Raw genomic sequence first — 20499 nt, 5'->3', positions numbered from 1 at the left:
ACCCCCACCATACACCGCCAGGTCTCCCACACCCCCACCATACACCGCCAGGTCTCCCACACCCCCACCATACACCGCCAGGTCTCCCACACCCCCACCATACACCGCCAGGTCTCCCACACCCCCACCAAACACCGCCAGGTCTCCCACACCCCCACCATACACCGCCAGGTCTCCCACACCCCCACCATACACCGCCAGGTCTCCCACACCCCCACCATACACCGCCAGGTCTCCCACACCCCCACCAAACACCGCCAGGTCTCCCACACCCCCACCATACACCGCCAGGTCTCCCACACCCTCACCATACACCGCCAGGTCCCCCACACCCCCCGCCATACACCGCCAGGTCTCCCACACCCCCCGCCTTACACCGCCAGGTCTCCCACACCCCCCACCATACACAGCCAGGTCTCCCACACCCCCACCATACACCACCAGGTCTCCCACACCCCCCACCATACACAGCCAGGTCTCCCACACCCCCACCATACACCACCAGGTCCCCCACACCCCCCGCCATACACCGCCAGGTCTCCCACACCCCCCGCCATACACCGCCAGGTCTCCCACACCCCCACCATACACCGCCAGGTCTCCCACACCCCCACCATACACCGCCAGGTCCCCCACACCCCCCGCCATACACCGCCAGGTCTCCCACACCCCCCGCCATACACCGGCAAGTCTCCCACACCCCCCACCATACACAGCCAGGTCTCCCACACCCCCACCATACACCACCAGGTCTCCCACACCCCCACCATACACCACCAGGTCCCCCACACCCCCCGCCATACACCGCCAGGTCTCCCACACCCCCACCATACACCGCCAGGTCTCCCACACCCCTCACCATACACCGCCAGGTCTCCCACACCCCCCACCATACACCGCCAGGTCTCCCACACCCCCCACCATACACCGCCAGGTCTCCCACACCCCCGCCATACACCGCCAGGTCTCCCACACCCCCGCCATACACCGCCAGGTCTCCCACACCCCCCACCATACACCGCCAGGTCTCCCACACCCCCCACCATACACCGCCAGGTCCCCACACCCCCGCCATACACAGCCAGGTCTCCCACACCCCCCGCCATACACCACCAGGTCTCCCACACCCCCACCATACACAGCCAGGTCTCCCACACCCCCCACCATACACCGCCAGGTCTCCCACACCCCCCACCATACACCGCCAGGTCTCCCACACCCCCCGCCATACACAGCCAGGTCTCCCACACCCCCCACCATACACCGCCAGGTTTCCCACACCCCCCACCATACACCGCCAGGTCTCCCACACCCCTTGCCATACACCGCCAGGTCTCCCACACCCCCGCCATACACCGCCAGGTCTCCCACACCCCCGCCATACACCACCAGGTCTCCCACACCCCCCGCCATACACCGCCAGGTCTCCCACACCCCCCGCCATACACAGCCAGGTCTCCCACACCCCCCACCATACACCGCCAGGTTTCCCACACCCCCCACCATACACCGCCAGGTCTCCCACACCCCTTGCCATACACCGCCAGGTCTCCCACACCCCCGCCATACACCGCCAGGTCTCCCACACCCCCCACCATACACCGCCAGGTTTCCCACACCCCCCACCATACACCGCCAGGTCTCCCACACCCCCCACCATACACCGCCAGGTTTCCCACACCCCCCACCATACACCGCCAGGTCTCCCACACCCCCCACCATACACCGCCAGGTCTCCCACACCCCTTGCCATACACCGCCAGGTCTCCCACACCCCCGCCATACACCACCAGGTCTCCCACACCCCCGCCATACACCGCCAGGTCTCCCACACCTCACCATTACCATCAGTCATCTCTAACACAAGAGTCGGGTCCTCCTTCACCAGGTCATATATCCCCTTGTTGTCTTGTCACATTAACATCTTTTGGATGAGACGCCCGGCTGTGTGTCCGGTCCAGCGCGCTGGGTTTGGCCAGTTATTGAACAGGCGAGCGGTCAACCTCACCTTTGGATAGGAAGATCTTAACAAACCTGAGGTACAGGTACAAGTTTGAGGTAAAGGTACAAGCCTGAGGTACAAGTACAGGTACGAGCCTGAGAGGCATCGGGCACCGGGCAGCGTAGGCCAGCACGAGGCTGGTGGATCAACTCACAACTGGAGTGAGCGGCCACAGCGCTGAAGGTGTACACAAGTGAGCTGCGCCACCACACGCACAGACATAAGGGCTAAAATATAGTTACGTGTGAGAGAAGCTCTATTGATCATGATGAGGAGTAGTGAGGGTGACCGGATGGGAGGAACTTCCGTGTTCTGGGCTGTGAGAGAGGCGGTAGTGACCAGCCAGGACACGAGGGTAGTGACCAGCCAGGACACGAGGGTAGTGACCAGCCAGTACACGAGGGTAGTGACCAGCCAGGACACGAGGTAGTGACCAGGACACGAGGTAGTGACCAGGACACGAGGTAGTGACCAGCCAGGACACGAGGGTAGTGACCAGCCAGAACACGAGGTAGTGAACAGGACACGAGGTAGTGACCAGCCAGGACACGAGGGTAGTGACCAGCCAGGACACGAGGGTAGTGACCAGCCAGGACACGAGGGTAGTGACCAGCCACGACACGAGGGTAGTGACCAGCCAGGACACGAGGTAGTGACCAGCCACGACACGAGGGTAGTGACCAGCCACGACACGAGGGTAGTGACCAGCCAGGACACGAGGGTAGTGACCAGCCAGGACACGAGGTAGTGACCAGCCAGGACACGAGGTAGTGACCAGGACACGAGGTAGTGACCAGCCTGGACACGAGGTAGTGACCAGGACACGAGGTAGTGACCAGCCAGGACACGAGGTAGTGACCAGGACACGAGGTAGTGACCAGCCAGGACACGAGGTAGTGACCAGGACACGAGGTAGTGACCAGCCAGGACACGAGGTAGTGACCAGCCAGGACACGAGGTAGTGACCAGCCAGGACACGAGGTAGTGACCAGCCAGGACACGAGGTAGTGACCAGCCAGGACACGAGGTAGTGACCAGCCAGGACACGAGGTAGTGACCAGCCAGGACACGAGGGTAGTGACCAGCCAGGACACGAGGTAGTGACCAGCCAGGACACGAGGTAGTGACCAGCCAGGACACGAGGGTAGTGACCAGCCAGGACACGAGGGTAGTGACCAGCCAGGACACGAGGGTAGTGACCAGCCAGGACACGAGGGTAGTGACCAGCCAGGACACGAGGTAGTGACCAGCCAGGACAAGAGGTAGTGACCAGCCAGGACACGAGGTAGTGACCAGGACACGAGGGTAGTGACCAGCCAGGACACGAGGTAGTGACCAGCCAGGACACGAGGTAGTGACCAGCCAGGACACGAGGTAGTGACCAGCCAGGACACGAAGTAGTGACCAGGACACGAGGGTAGTAACCAGCCAGGACACGAGGTAGTGACCAGGACACGAGGGTAGTGACCAGCCAGGACACGAGGGTAGTGACCAGCCAGGACACGAGGTAGTGACCAGGACACGAGGGTAGTGACCAGGACACGAGGGTAGTGACCAGGACACGAGGTAGTGACCAGGACACGAGGTAGTGACCAGCCAGGACACGAGGTAGTGACCAGGACACGAGGGTAGTGACCAGGACACGAGGTAGTGACCAGGACACGAGGTAGTGACCAGGACACGAGGTAGTGACCAGGACACGAGGGTAGTGACCAGGACACGAGGTAGTGACCAGGACACGAGGTAGTGACCAGGACACGAGGTAGTGACCAGCCAGGACACGAGGGTAGTGACCAGCCAGGACACGAGGGTAGTGACCAGCCAGGACACGAGGGGAGTGACCAGCCAGGACACGAGGGTAGTGACCAGCCAGGACACGAGGTAGTGACCAGCCAGGACACGAGGGTAGTGACCAGCCAGGACACGAGGTAGTGACCAGGACACGAGGTAGTGACCAGCCAGGACACGAGGGTAGTGACCAGCCAGGACACGAGGGTAGTGACCAGCCAGGACACGAGGGTAGTGACCAGCCAGGACACGAGGGTAGTGACCAGCCAGGACACGAGGGTAGTGACCAGCCAGGACACGAGGTAGTGACCAGCCAGGACACGAGGGTAGTGACCAGCCAGGACATGAGGTAGTGACCAGCCAGGACACGAGGGTAGTGACCAGCCAGGACACGAGGGTAGTGACCAGCCAGGACACGAGGGTAGTGACCAGCCAGGACACGAGGGTAGTGACCAGCCAGGACACGAGGGTAGTGACCAGCCAGGACACGAAGGTAGTGACCAGAGGACACGAGGTAGTGACCAGCCAGGACACGAGGGTAGTGACCAGCCAGGACACGAGGGTAGTGACCAGCCAGGACACGAGGGTAGTGACCAGCCAGGACACGAGGGTAGTGACCAGCCAGGACACGAGGTAGTGACCAGCCAGGACACGAGGGTAGTGACCAGCCAGGACACGAGGGTAGTGACCAGGACACGAGGTAGTGACCAGCCAGGACACGAGGGTAGTGACCAGCCAGGACACGAGGGTAGTGACCAGCCAGGACACGAGGGTAGTGACCAGCCAGGACACGAGGGTAGTGACCAGCCAGGACACGAGGGTAGTGACCAGCCAGGACACGAGGTAGTGACCAGCCAGGACACGAGGGTAGTGACCAGCCAGGACATGAGGTAGTGACCAGCCAGGACACGAGGGTAGTGACCAGCCAGGACACGAGGGTAGTGACCAGCCAGGACACGAGGGTAGTGACCAGCCAGGACACGAGGGTAGTGACCAGCCAGGACACGAGGGTAGTGACCAGCCAGGACACGAGGTAGTGACCAGCCAGGACACGAGGGTAGTGACCAGCCAGAACACGAGGGTAGTGACCAGCCAGGACACGAGGTAGTGACCAGCCAGGACACGGGGTAGTGACCAGGACACGAGGTAGTGACCAGGACACGAGGTAGTGACCAGCCAGGACACGAGGGTAGTGACCAGCCAGGACACGAGGGTAGTGACAGGACACGAGGTAGTGACCAGCCAGGACACGAGGGTAGTGACCCGCCAGGACACGAGGGTAGTGACCAGCCAGGACACGAGGGTAGTGACCAGCCAGGACACGAGGTAGTGACCAGCCAGGACACGAGAGTAGTGACCAGCCCAGGACACGACGGTAGTGACCAGCCAGGACACGAGGGTAGTGACCAGCCAGGACACGAGGGTAGTGACCAGCCAGGACACGAGGGTAGTGACCAGCCAGGACACGAGGTAGTGACCAGCCAGGACACGACGGTAGTGACCAGGACACGAGGTAGTGACCAGCCAGGACACGAGGGTAGTGACCAGCCAGGACACGAGGGTAGTGACCAGCCAGGACACGAGGGTAGTGACCAGGACACGAGGTAGTGACCAGCCAGGACACGAGGTAGTGACCAGGACACGAAGTAGTGACCAGGACACGAGGTAGTGACCAGGACACGAGGTAGTGACCAGGACACGAAGTAGTGACCAGGACACGCTGGTCACATGACGTCGTGCCCTTTACACCGGCCAACGTTCCCCTCCACATTAAAGGAGACAACACTACTAACAATTTATACATGACAGGAGCGGTCAACTTCACCGTCCAGCCTCGCGTCATGTTGTAACCGTCCAGCCTCGCGTCATGTTGTAACCGTCCAGCCTCGCGTCATGTTGTAACCGTCCAGCCTCGCGTCATGTTGTAACCGTCCAGCCTCGCGTCATGTTGTAACCGTCCAGCCTCGCGTCATATACTAACCGTCCAGCCTCGCGTCATGTTGTAACCGTCCAGCCTCGCGTCATGTTGTAACCGTCCAGCCTCGCGTCATGTTGTAACCGTCCAGCCTCGCGTCATATACTAACCGTCCAGCCTCGCGTCATATACTAACCGTCCAGCCTCGCGTCATATACTAACCGTCCAGCCTCGCGTCATGTTGTAACCGTCCAGCCTCGCGTCATATACTAACCGTCCGGCCTCGCGTCATGATCTAACCGTCCAGCCTCGCGTCATATACTAACCGTCCAGCCTCGCGTCATGTTGTAACCGTCCAGCCTCGCGTCATATACTAACCGTCCAGCCTCGCGTCATATACTAACCGTCCGGCCTCGCGTCATGATCTAACCGTCCAGCCTCGCGTCATATACTAACCGTCCGGCCTCGCGTCATGATCTAACCGTCCAGCCTCGCGTCATATACTAACCGTCCGGCCTCGCGTCATGATCTAACCGTCCAGCCTCGCGTCATATACTAACCGTCCAGCCTCGCGTCATATACTAACCGTCCAGCCTCGCGTCATATACTAACCGTCCAGCCTCGCGTCATATACTAACCGTCCAGCCTCGCGTCATGTTGTAACCGTCCAGCCTCGCGTCATATACTAACCGTCCAGCCTCGCGTCATGTTGTAACCGTCCAGCCTCGCGTCATATACTAACCGTCCAGCCTCGCGTCATGTACTAACCGTCCAGCCTCGCGTCATATACTAACCGTCCAGCCTCGCGTCATGTTTTAACCGTCCAGCCTCGCGTCATGATCTAACCGTCCGGCCTCGCGTCATGATCTAACCGTCCAGCCTCGCGTCATATACTAACCGTCCAGCCTCGCGTCATGTTGTAACCGTCCAGCCTCGCGTCATGATCTAACCGTCCGGCCTCGCGTCATGATCTAACCGTCCAGCCTCGCGTCATATACTACCGTCCGGCCTCGCGTCATGATCTAACCGTCCGGCCTCGCGTCATATACTAACCGTCCAGCCTCGCGTCATATACTAACCGTCCAGCCTCGCGTCATGATCTAACCGTCCGGCCTCGCGTCATGATCTAACCCGTCCAGCCTCGCGTCATATACTAACCGTCCAGCCTCGCGTCATGTTGTAACCGTCCAGCCTCGCGTCATGATCTAACCGTCCGGCCTCGCGTCATGATCTAACCGTCCGGCCTCGCGTCATATACTAACCGTCCAGCCTCGCGTCATATACTAACCGTCCAGCCTCGCGTCATATACTAACCGTCCAGCCTCGCGTCATATACTAACCGCCCAGCCTCGCGTCATGTACTAACCGTCCGGCCTCGCGTCATATACTAACCGTCCAGCCTCGCGTCATGTACTAACCGTCCGGCCTCGCGTCATGATCTAACCGTCCAGCCTCGCGTCATATACTAACCGTCCAGCCTCGCGTCATGTTGTAACCGTCCAGCCTCGCGTCATATACTAACCGTCCAGCCTCGCGTCATGTACTAACCGTCCAGCCTCGCGTCATAAACTAACCGTCCGGCCTCGCGTCATGTACTAACCGTCCAGCCTCGCGTCATGTACTAACCGTCCGGCCTCGCGTCATGTACTAACCGTCCGGCCTCGCGTCATGATCTAACCGTCCAGCCTCGCGTCATATACTAACCGTCCAGCCTCGCGTCATGTTGTAACCGTCCAGCCTCGCGTCATATACTAACCGTCCAGCCTCGCGTCATGTACTAACCGGCCAGCCTCGCGTCATAAACTAACCGTCCGGCCTCGCGTCATGTACTAACCGTCCAGCCTCGCGTCATGTACTAACCGTCCGGCCTCGCGTCATGTACTAACCGTTCGGCCTCGCGTCATGATCTAACCGTCCAGCCTCGCGTCATGTACTAACCGTCCGGCCTCGCGTCATGTACTAACCGTCCGACCTCGCGTCATGTTCTTGGTGTGGCGAGGCTTGGTCAGCCTCGCCACACCAAGCGTGTTTGACCAGACACAGGAGCATATCGCCCACTACCTCACGCTAAAACCTAACTTCACTCAACCTGATCAATGCTTGCGTATACAACTTTAAGTCCAAGCACTCTGAGACGCCTTTGTAAACACCTTCACTACAAGCATACGGGGAACATCCACACCAAGAAAGGTTGTTTCAACGTTGTCACGTCTTTAGGTCAGCTTCCCAAACTGGCACCGTCACTCGTTACTCTCACTCTTACTCACATCCACAACTAATCCTAAGTTGCTTCACATTTAACGAGGGAACTAACTAAGATACTTCAGTTTCTTGCTGTAAATACTTGGAAACTTTCTTCACTGTAAAGACGCTGAGAGGAACCCCAATAGCTGGTTTCTGAGCGTCCCTGGTCCTGTGCACCTGGGCCTGAGCACCTGGCCCTGTGCATCTGGCCCCTCTAACCTTGTGTGTCCTGCAGGCTACTGAGCGCCCTGGTCCTGAGCACCTGGTTATGTTCCTGTTTAGTTAGGTTCATAAATACGGATAAATCACAATTTATAACAATTGAATATGTTAGGTTGAGAAGACTGTCCAATATATCTGATGTATTACTGCTCTATTGCACCGGACTCCGGGTGATTATCCCCCCGTGCCTTACTGTAGTAATCAATACATGTGATGTATTGGCCGCCACTAGCCAGTTATCCCTTTTGCAAATTCTCTCATGATTGGATTACGTGAAAACCTACATTTAAATCCAGGCTGTAGTTATCCTTAGTTATGACACATGTTACTTTACATCATCACTGGGACATCCTGCCGGCCGCCTAACTGTCTTCATTAGGGTCCTCGAACACTTCCTTCAAAGTCGCCAGCTTTAACAGACGTACCAAGCGGTCAAGCTGGTACAGGACCCGTGGACTGTGATATAGCGTCATGAAGACATCATACAAACTGATCTAATGTTTGGGTTAACGTTACTGATGACGTCCTGGTGGGAGTGATGTCATCACCATAGTATTTGTCATCACGGAGGAGCTGTCACCCCGGCCACAGGGGGTCAGCAGGGGGGGAGGAGCGCCCTCACCACAACACACAACACTTTTATCTTCGTTGTATCTCTATGATCCAAACCTTTAATTCTGGCAACATTAGATGGGTTAATATTCGTGTCGTCCTCACTCTCAACTCTTTATGCTAAATGTTTGATTGTCATTAATTAAGCTTAAATTGTATTTACCCCCAAAAATAGTGATCTTTGGTCAGTAAATTCCTGAAATAAATACACCATCTCTCTGCACCACAATACACCATAACCCTGCACCACAGTACACCATAACCCTGCACCACAGTACACCATAACCTTGCACCACAGTACACCATAACCCTGCACCACAGTACACCATAACCCTGCACCACAGTACACCATAACCCTGCACCACAGTACACCATAACCCTGCACCACAGTACACCATAACCCTGCACCACAGTACACCATAACCTTGCACCACAGTACACCATAACCCTGCACCACAGTACACCATAACCCTGCACCACAGTACACCATAACCCTGCACCACAGTACACCATAACCCTGCACCACAGTACACCACCACAGTACACCATAACCTTGCACCACAGTACACCATAACCTTGCACCACAGTACACCATAACCCTGCACCACAGTACACCATAACCTTGCACCACAGTACACCATAACCTTGCACCACAGTACACCATAACCCTGCACCACAGTACACCATAACCTTGCACCACAGTACACCATAACCTTGCACCACAGTACACCATAACCCTGCACCACAGTACACCATAACCCTGCACCACAGTACACCATAACCCTGCACCACAGTACACCACCACAGTACACCATAACCCTGCACCACAGTACACCATAACCTTGCACCACAGTACACCATAACCCTGCACCACAGTACACCATAACCTTGCACCACAGTACACCATAACCCTGCACCACAGTACACCATAACCTTGCACCACAGTACACCATAACCTTGCACCACAGTACACCATAACCTTGCACCACAGTACACCATAACCCTGCACCACAGTACACCATAACCCTGCACCACAGTACACCATAACCTTGCACCACAGTACACCATAACCCTGCACCACAGTACACCATAACCCCTGCACCACAGTACACCATAACCTTGCACTACTGGAGGCGGAGGTCAGGTGACTGAGCACCTCGTCCTTGTCCTCAGAGAGCCTTCCTTCTGCCTGGAGCTGGAGGACGACGAGTACCCCAAGACGGAGTCGGAGTACATGTCGCTCCTCAACGCTAAGATCGCCGAGGCCCACGAGCGCCAGCTCCTGCCCCTCAAGGAGGACCTGGCGGACTGGCTCTCCAAGCTCCTCGGTGAGTACCTTTAATACCCTACACATGTCTCTCTCAGCTGCTGTGCAGAATCTTCAGTTTCTATGGTCTCCCGAACACTTATTTTTAGTTTTATAGTCATTACATAAATAAATATAAATGTGAGGCGTAATATAGTACATATGAGTGTTATACTAGCTTTAGGAATATTTCTCATTGTTCTTAGCTTTATTTTGGGGGGACTCTTATAAAGGGAATAGTACCAAATTCAACTATCTAATTGTTTAGTACGTCAATGTTTGTACTATAGTGCACTATAGTACAGCTATAATTTCGGAGATTACAGCGTGTGTTGCTCTTACGTCCAACAGATGGCGCTGTTTTTCAAAAAAGCATGTTTTTTTCCTATCACAGTTGAGGCATGTATATAGTAGGTATATAAAAACACGCGCCTTTTCGAAGGCAACGTTGTGTCAAAATTTCAAAGCAATCGGTAAAGAGGTTTCGAAGATTTCCCTCTCATGAAAAACACATGAAAAACACAGTTTTCAAAAAGCACGTTTTTCCCCGTCACAGACGTGACATCTATATATTATGTATATAAAAACACTCTCGGATGCGAATAGAACGTTGTGTGAAAATTTAAAATCAATCGGTGAAGAACTTTGAAAAGAAAGTGAAAGTGAGAGTGAGAGTGAAAAGAAATGTACGAAAGATTGAGAAAATTCGTGTTAGAATTATTAATCTTACTCTTTCGGTCATATTTAATAATATATGTCTACAGGAAAGACTGCTACCAAAATATACTAATATATATATATATATATATATATATATATATATATATATATATATATATATATATATATATATATATATGTATATATGTATATATATATGCAACGTCACCTCCTGGGCGCCACGCCATTGGTCGACAGTGCCACACTCCCACTACTGACCAATCAGCAGACGGCTGGCGCGGCTCCCACAATGCACTGTAGTCCCGCCCCCTTGGGTGGCAAAACTCTTCCTCCAAAGTGTCTCCTCCGCCATCTTTTCCTGGCAGAAAAAACCTGGAGCCACTGTCCAAACAAACGAAATCATATTTGCCGTCAGCCTACATCTCAGGCCTCTCCTTAAGTGTACTCTGTTCCCACATGCTTCAAGGTATATACAAATCAGGGGTGATGTGACTCTTATAAGCGGGATATAGGTTAACATAGAGCTGAACTCCGTAACAGTACACAGTATCTGAAGGTGGATATTACAGTGTTACCACTTGTGTCTTGTCCTCGTTCCTAAAGTATTATTTTGTTCATTTCAATATATGGCTTTATGGTGTACTCTTAAGATGTATATAAACTTGAAGATTTTTATACCTTATCATAGGGTGTTCGTTAACTTTTCTACGAATCTTCCGCTCGCTTTCCCTTCAATTCACCTTCGCTAGGTATATTTTCTTTCAAACTTGCGCGTGGGCGGTAACGCGGACAAACTGTGCCCAGCTTGCAAGTTCTGGCGTGATAAATTAATCCCCGGGTCAGTTTACCTTGCCTGAGCCCCGACACGGGTCTCTGCCGTGGCCGCCTCCTGGGCACGGAGTACCCTTCACCCAAACCCAATCATTATATTACCAATGGTTCTTATACCTTATATCTAAGTGTCACCCACTTACATTTAAGTGGTCACAATTAAATATAATTGGTTACATTTATGTCACCATTTATATTTAATTTTTTCACCTTTTATGACTCAAACTTATGACTCAAATAATAATTGTATTCAAACGAAAATACAATTAATATGTATTTTATTTTTTGTGTATTAAACTGTTCTAGAGGGCGTAATATATGGTGGTATACGGCACTTGAAGAACAATAATTTAACAATCTTGGGAAGAGACTGGCAGTGTGGGGGGGTCAAAAGCACAGAATTGCTTAGTTATCATTAAGGGTTAATCACCATGACTATAAATACATGCTTCAAGACGTTAATGTAACAAATATAATCATCCCTATCGACGCCATATTATTTACCAAGTCCATGAACTTAAATTATTATATTATCATTTTATGAGGCTGCGTCACGAGACGTAAACAGCGCACACAGAGACAGACGACACTGATGGCGGCGTGCAGCCCGGCCTCCTAAAGTATCCCAACGTCCAGAAACTGTCGCACTAACGTGCCCTTATCCTAACCTACCAGAGGACCCAAAACAGAAAACGGGACAGTATGTCAGTATCACGAGCCGCTTCCATTTTCTAATAAGACGATTTTTGGCCTTAAGAAGATTATACGTCAAAATGCGTCGTTGTAATAGTAGGACGAGTGGCAGCATGAGAGAGTACTCCGGCACGATGCACTCCTTCTCCCGCCTCCAAGTACATCTGACATATTTGCTCCTTCAAATAATATATTTTGTTAATATGGCTGTTGCTGTTATTATCACAACTTTCCATCACCGCCACTAACATGATCCGTGAGTGTGACAATCTCTTATTAATACTACCATCACAATCATTGTGTGACAACCACAATGATCATTACTACCGTCACAATCATTGTGTGACAACCACAATGATCATTACTACCGTCACAATCATTGTGTGACAACCACAGTGATCATTACTACCGTCACAATCATTGTGTGACAACCACAGTGATCATTAGTAGGCATCCTGCAGTTTAAGGAGGCTATGGAGTTGCACTCTGGTTGTCGAGGCTGGACTGTCTTCTCCAGGGCGCAAAGTCAGGGTAGGTCGATATGGAGGAGAAGCTGTTACCCATGCAGCAGGTCTCCCCCTCTCTACGATGCTAAAATGTTCCAATGAGGAGGCGAACGCCAATATGCTTGGTTCCAGTACCGTCGCAGGAACTGCCAGAACGAAGATGAAGTTAACAACGAACTGCACCACGCCACACCACACACTGCAGACACAACTCATCCTCACTACACCAAACCACACACTGCACCACGCCACACATCACACCACACACGGCACCACACCACACACTGCAGACACAACCCATCCTCAGTATACTACACCACACCACACACCGAACTCTCACACACTTCCCTCACTCTCCCGAAAACTAAAACAAATGCTGGCTAGTGCTAATAGAAAATATTTAGCTGAAATTGAAGGCCTCACGCAGAGCCCCGAGAGGGACAACAAAAACACCATTAGGGATATTAAAATACACCCACAATATTGTTGTCCTGAGCCAACGTCACAACAAAGCCACTTCAAGCACTGAGCCCGTGACGAAGGGAGACGGAACACTCATTGGCGACAACATATGGTCAAAGTTCTGAAAACGGTTCATAATACACATTTATCGTGTGTGTCTTACCTCCAACAGTCACTATAGCCACAATGACCACCTCCAACAGTCACTATAGCCACAATGACCACCTCCAACAGTCACTATAGACACAACGACCACCTCCAACAGTCACTATAGACACAACGACCACCTCCAACAGTCACTATAGACACAACGACCACCTCCAACAGTCACTATAGACACAACGACCACCTCCAACAGTCACTATAGACACAACGACCACCTCCAACAGTCACTATAGACACAACGACCACCTCCAACAGTCACTATAGACACAACTGATCCACCTCCAACAGTCACTATAGACACAACTGATCACCTCCAACAGTCACTATAGACACAACGACCACCTCCAACAGTCACTATAGACACAACGAACCACCTCCAACAGTCACTATAGACACAACGACCACCTCCAACAGTCACTATAGACACAACGACCACCTCCAACAGTCACTATAGACACAACGACCACCTCCAACAGTCACTATAGACACAACGACCACCTCCAACAGTCACTATAGACACAACGACCACCTCCAACAGTCACTATAGCCACAACGACCACCTCCAACAGTCACTATAGACACAACGACCACCTCCAACAGTCACTATAGACACACGACCACCTCCAACAGTCACTATAGACACAACGACCACCTCCAACAGTCACTATAGACACGACGACCACCTCCAACAGTCACTATAGACACAACGACCACCTCCAACAGTCACTATAGACACGGACGACCACCTCCAACAGTCACTATAGACACGACGACCACCTCCAACAGTCACTATAGACACGACGACCACCTCCAACAGTCACTATAGACACGACGACCACCTCCAACAGTCCACTATAGACACAACGACCACCTCCAACAGTCACTATAGACACGACGCCCCCCTCTAACAGTCACTATAGACACAACGACCACCTCCAACAGTCACTATAGACACAACGACCACCTCCAACAGTCACTATAGACACGACGACCACCTCCAACAGTCACTATAGACACGGACGACCACCTCCAACAGTCACTATAGACACAACGACCACCTCCAACAGTCACTATAGACACAACGACCACCTCCAACAGTCACTATAGACACAACGACCACCTCCAACAGTCACTATAGACACAACGACCACCTCCAACAGTCACTATAGACACAACGACCACTCCAACAGTCACCTATAGACACAACGACCACCTCCAACAGTCACTATAGACACAACGACCACCTCCAACAGTCACTATAGACACAACGACCACCTCCAACAGTCACTATAGACACAACGACCACCTCCAACAGTCACTATAGACACAACGACCACCTCCAACAGTCACTATAGACACAACGACCACCTCCAACAGTCACTATAGACACAACGACCACCTCCAACAGTCACTATAGACACAACGACCACCTCCAACAGTCACTATAGACACAACGACCACCTCCAAACAGTCACTATAGACACAACGACCACCTCCAACAGTCACTATAGACACAACGACCACCTCCAACAGTCACTATAGACACAACGACCACCTCCAACAGTCACTATAGACACAACGACCACCTCCAACAGTCACTATAGACACAACGACCACCTCCAACAGTCACTATAGACACAACGACCACCTCCAACAGTCACTATAGACACAACGACCACCTCCAACAGTCACTATAGACACAACGACCACCTCCAACAGTCACTATAGACACAACGACCACCTCCAACAGTCACTATAGACACAACGACCACCTCCAACAGTCACTATAGACACAACGACCACCTCCAACAGTCACTATAGACACAACGACCACCTCCAACAGTCACTATAGGACACAACGACCACCTCCAACAGTCACTATAGACACAACGACCACCTCCAACAGTCACTATAGACACAACGACCACCTCCAACAGTCACTATAGACACAACGACCACCTCCAACAGTCACTATAGACACAACGACCACCTCCAACAGTCACTATAGACACAACGACCACCTCCAACAGTCACTATAGACACAACGACCACCTCCAACAGTCACTATAGACACAACGACCACCTCCAACAGTCACTATAGACACAACGACCACCTCCAACAGTCACTATAGACACAACGACCACCTCCAACAGTCACTATAGACACAACGACCACCTCCAACAGTCACTATAGACACAACGACCACCTCCAACAGTCACTATAGACACAACGACCACCTCCAACAGTCACTATAGACACAACGACCACCTCCAACAGTCACTATAGACACAACGACCACCTCCAACAGTCACTATAGACACAACGACCACCTTCAACAGTCACTATAGACACAACGACCACCAACAGTCACTATAGACACAACGACCACCTCCAACAGTCACTATAGACACAACGACCACCTCCAACAGTCACTATAGACACAACGACCACCTCCAACAGTCACTATAGACACAACGACCACCTCCAACAGTCACTATAGACACAACGACCACCTCACAACAGTTCAACACCCTATAGACACAACGACCACCTCCAACAGTCACTATAACACAACGACCACCTCCAACAGTCACTATAGACACAACGACCACCTCCAACAGTCACTATAGACACAACGCCACCTCCCCCCCCAAAAAAAAACCCACCTTCAACAGTCACTATAGACACAACGACCACCAACATGTCACTATAGACACAACGACACCTCCAACAGTCACTATAGACACAACGACACCTCCAACAGTCACTCTAGACACAACGACCACCTCCAACAGTCACTATAGACACAACGACCACCTCCAACAGTCACTATAGACCCAACGACCACCTCCAACAGTCACTATAGACACAACGACCACCTCCAACAGTCACTATAGACACAACGACCACCCTCCAACAGTCACTATAGACACAACGACACCTCCAACAGTCACTATAGACACAACGACCACCCTCCAACAGTCACTATAGACACAACGACCACCTCCAACAGTCACTATAGACACAACGACCACCTCCAACAGTCACTATAGACACAACGACCACCTCCAACAGTCACTATAGACACAACGACCACCTCCAACAGTCACTATAGCCACAACGACCACCTCCAACAGTCACTATAGACACAACGACCACCTCCAACAGTCACTATAGACACAACGACCACCTCCAACAGTCACTATAGCCACAACGACCACCTCCAACAGTCACTATAGACACAACGACACCTACAACAGTCACTATAGACACAACGACCACCTCCAAACAGTCACTATAGACACAACGACCACCTCCAACAGTCACTATAGACAACGACCACCTCCAACAGTAAACATTAAAGCTTCCACCACTATTAAACCACTTTTTTTTCCTGTCCTTATATATGACGCTTTTCTTGACCGGGTTGTCAGTATATATGACGCCTTGTACACACCTGTCTTGATCAACGCCCTGTACACACCTGTCTTGATCAACGCCCTGTACACACCTGTCTTGATCAACGCCTTGTACACACCTGTCTTGATCAACGCCCTGTACACACCTGTCTTGATCAACGCCCTGTACACACCTGTCTTGATCAACGCCCTGTACACACCTGTCTTGATCAACGCCCTGTACACACCTGTCTTGATCAACGCCCTGTACACACCTGTCTTGATCAACGCCCTGTACACACCTGTCTTGATCAACGCCCTGTACACACACCTGTCTTGATCAACGCCCTGTACACACCTGTCTTGATCAAAGCCCTGTACACACCTGTCTTGATCAACGCCTTGTACACACCTGTCTTGATCAACGCCTTGTACACACCTGTCTTGATCAACGCCTTGTACACACCTGTCTTGATCAACGCCTTGTACACACCTGTCTTGATCAACGCCCTGTACACACGTCTTGATCAACGCCTTGTACACACCTGTCTTGATCAACGCCTTGTACACACCTGTCTTGATCAACGCCCTGTACACACCTGTCTTGATCAACGCCTTGTACACACCTGTCTTGATCAACGCCCTGTACACACCTGTCTTGATCAACGCCCTGTACACACCTGTCTTGATCAACGCCTTGTACACACCTGTCTTGATCAACGCCTTGTACACACCTGTCTTGATCAACGCCCTGTACACAACCTGTCTTGATCAACGCCTTGTACACACCTGTCTTGATCAACGCCCTCTGTACAACCTGTCTTGATCAACGCCCTGTACACACCTGTCTTGATCAACGCCCTGTACACACCTGTCTTGATCAACGCCTTGTACACACCTGTCTTGATCAACGCCTTGTACATACCTGTCTTGATCAACGCCCTGTACACACCTGTCTTGATCAACGGCCTTGTACACACCTGTCTTGATCAACGCCCTGTACACACCTGTCTTGATTCAACGCCTTGTACACACCTGTCTTGATCAACGCCTTGTACACACCGTCTTGATCAACGCCCTGTACACACCTGTCTTGATGAACGCCTTGTACACACCTGTCTGATCAATGCCTTGTACACACCTGTCTTTGATCAACGCCTGTACACACCTGTCTTGATCAAAGCCTTGTACACACCTGTCTTGATCAACGCCTTGTACATACCTGTCTTGATCAACGCCCTGTACACACCTGTCTTGATCAACCCCTTGTACACACCTGTCTTGATCAACGCCCTGTACCACTACCTGTCTTGATCAACTCCTTGTACACACCTGTCTTGATCAACCGGCCTTGTACCACAACCTTCTTGATCAACGCCCTGTACACACCTGTCTTGATCAACGCCTTGTACACACCTGTCTTGATCAACGCCCTGTACACACCCTGTCTTGATCAACGCCCTGTACACCACCTGTCTTGATCAACGCTCTGTACACACCTGTCTTGATCAACGCCCTGTACACACTGTCTTGATCAACGCCTGTTACACACGTGTCTTGATCAACGCCTTGTACACACCTGTCTTGATCAACGCCTTGTACACACCTGTCTTGATCCACGCCTTGTTACACACCTGTCTTGATCAACGCCTGTACACACCTGTCTTGATCAACGCCTTGTACACACCTGTCTGATCAAAGCCTTGTACACACCTGTCTTGATCAACGCCTTGTCACACCTGTCTGATCAACGCCCTGTACACACCTGTCTTGATCAACGCCTTGTACACACCTGTCTTGATCAACGCCCTGTACCACACCTGTCTTGATCAACGCCCTGTTACACCCTGTCTTGATCAACGCCTGTACACACCTGTCTTGATCAACGCCCTGTACACACCTGTCTTGATCAACGCCCTTGTACACACCTGTCTTGATCAACGCCCCTGTACACACCTGTCTTGATCAACGCCCTGTACACACCTGTCTTGATCAACGCCCTGTACACACCTGTCTTGATCAACGCCCTGTACACACCTGTCTTGATCAACGCCCTGTACCACACCTGTCTTGATCAACGCCCTGTACAGACCTGTCTTGATCAACTATTCTCAAAATGTATCTTCTTGCAATGAAATCCTCAACTGAAAGTAAAGAAGCGACACCGTTTCAGTCCGACCTGACTTGATAATGGTGCGGCACGGACCGAAACATCGTCGTTTCTTTATACTCAGTTGTGGGATATAAGCTCTTGAGCCCCGGCATTGTGACTCGTCGTCTGCAGGTAGCGCGTTCGTTTGGCGCACCTATGATAATGAGTTTTGTTGTTTCCACACATTATAATCTCTCCTGTTCCCGTTTTTCTGAGGTGAGCCATCGTCTCCACCTCACCTAGACTCTCTACTTGTTAGTCTATCCTAGGCAGGAGCCCACACGCCTGCCAGTCTCTCCACTTCCCCGTCGGTGTAGGACCACCACTACTCGCCCACGGGATGGGTATGGGGTGCATAATAAAGAAAGAAATTGAATCCGCCAGCTGGCAACAAAGCCTACCTACACCAGAGAATAGCTAAAGGTTCGCCATCTGCAACATGGTATCTTCAGGCAACCAAATTAGAAAGGTTAAATATCCCAAAAGGAATCCACAGGGAAATAGCAGTTAGGCTATATAGACTACGTCTAGGTTACAGATGCAACTGGGAGATTGGTGAACCCCGACAGAGAGAGTGCATCTTCTGCCAAACTGTCACAGAAAAGCCATTACTTCACTATCTACTGGAATGTAAAGCAACCAATGACCTTAGAAGAGCTTTAAGAGTTCCTGAATCATGCAGTGGCCACCCTGAAGCCATCAACACAGCCACTCTCCTGGTCAACAAAGGTGTCCAGCAGCTGGACACCCTCATAAAGACTGTGAAGCAGTATCCTCCCCCGCGATAACAGCTTGATGGTTAAATGCAACCTCAGAATACTGAGAAAAAAAAATTGTACCACTTACGGGCTATTCATGCCCGTGCCACTTCTTGGGTGGCTTAATCTTTATCAATCAATCAATCCGCCAGCTGGTATCTGTGATTGTCTGTGCCAGCGGGATGTCCACACGCCACTCCGGCCCTCGCCCTAACTTCCAAACAAATACTTTTCTCTCCATTAAACACTCTGCCTCTCTCCCTCGCTCTCACACAAATACTTTTCTCCCCATCAAAAACATGTAAGAGAGGTTCGCAGACTGTTCTTCCCCTGGCCTCACTCACCGCTTAGTTGCTGTTCGCAGCGGCTACGGCTGTTGTTTATGGCAGTTTACTCAAATTTTGAAGTTTGTTCAGAATTTTCCTCCTCTTTTTCCTTCCCACTCTCCCTCTCCTTATGGACCTTGTTGTTATAGCCTTTACTGTGGTAAAGGTAAGAACTGAGCAATATTTCATACCAAATAGCCTCAGCTCTCTTAAGAGTACCATCATTGTCTGACGTCTTTTGACTTTGAAGACTCATTATCCACTCTGTTATGTTCCTGGATGTTGCAACATTTACTTCACTGTGATCTCTAAATGTTAGCTTTTCTGACAATATTCCCAGGTCTTTCATTTGCTCGCTACTTTCTAAAATAATATTAAACTGTGTCTTGTATCGTGTACCTCTTGTAAAGTTTTAGCTTTTCTCATAGCCAAGTAAT

General features: G+C 51.7%; 1 protein-coding gene across 2 annotated transcripts in view; it reads left to right on the top strand.

Moving 5' to 3' along the window:
- LOC123757143 (uncharacterized) overlaps positions 1-10140 on the top strand; it is a 344783-nt gene extending 334643 nt beyond the window's left edge. For both annotated transcript variants that reach the window (XM_069329469.1, XM_069329468.1), the window contains one exon: positions 9957-10140. In XM_069329469.1, coding sequence (XP_069185570.1) covers positions 9957-10125 — 169 coding nt within the window. In that variant the 3' untranslated portion in view covers positions 10126-10140. The remainder of the gene's footprint in view (positions 1-9956) is intronic.
- Positions 10141-20499: the final 10359 nt, after the last annotated feature.

The sequence above is a fragment of the Procambarus clarkii genome, chromosome 22 (assembly GCF_040958095.1).
Source record: "Procambarus clarkii isolate CNS0578487 chromosome 22, FALCON_Pclarkii_2.0, whole genome shotgun sequence".
Lineage (NCBI taxonomy): Eukaryota > Metazoa > Arthropoda > Malacostraca > Decapoda > Cambaridae > Procambarus > Procambarus clarkii.
Note: the sequence above shows the minus strand (reverse complement) of the source record. Positions and strands in the feature narration are given on the sequence as shown.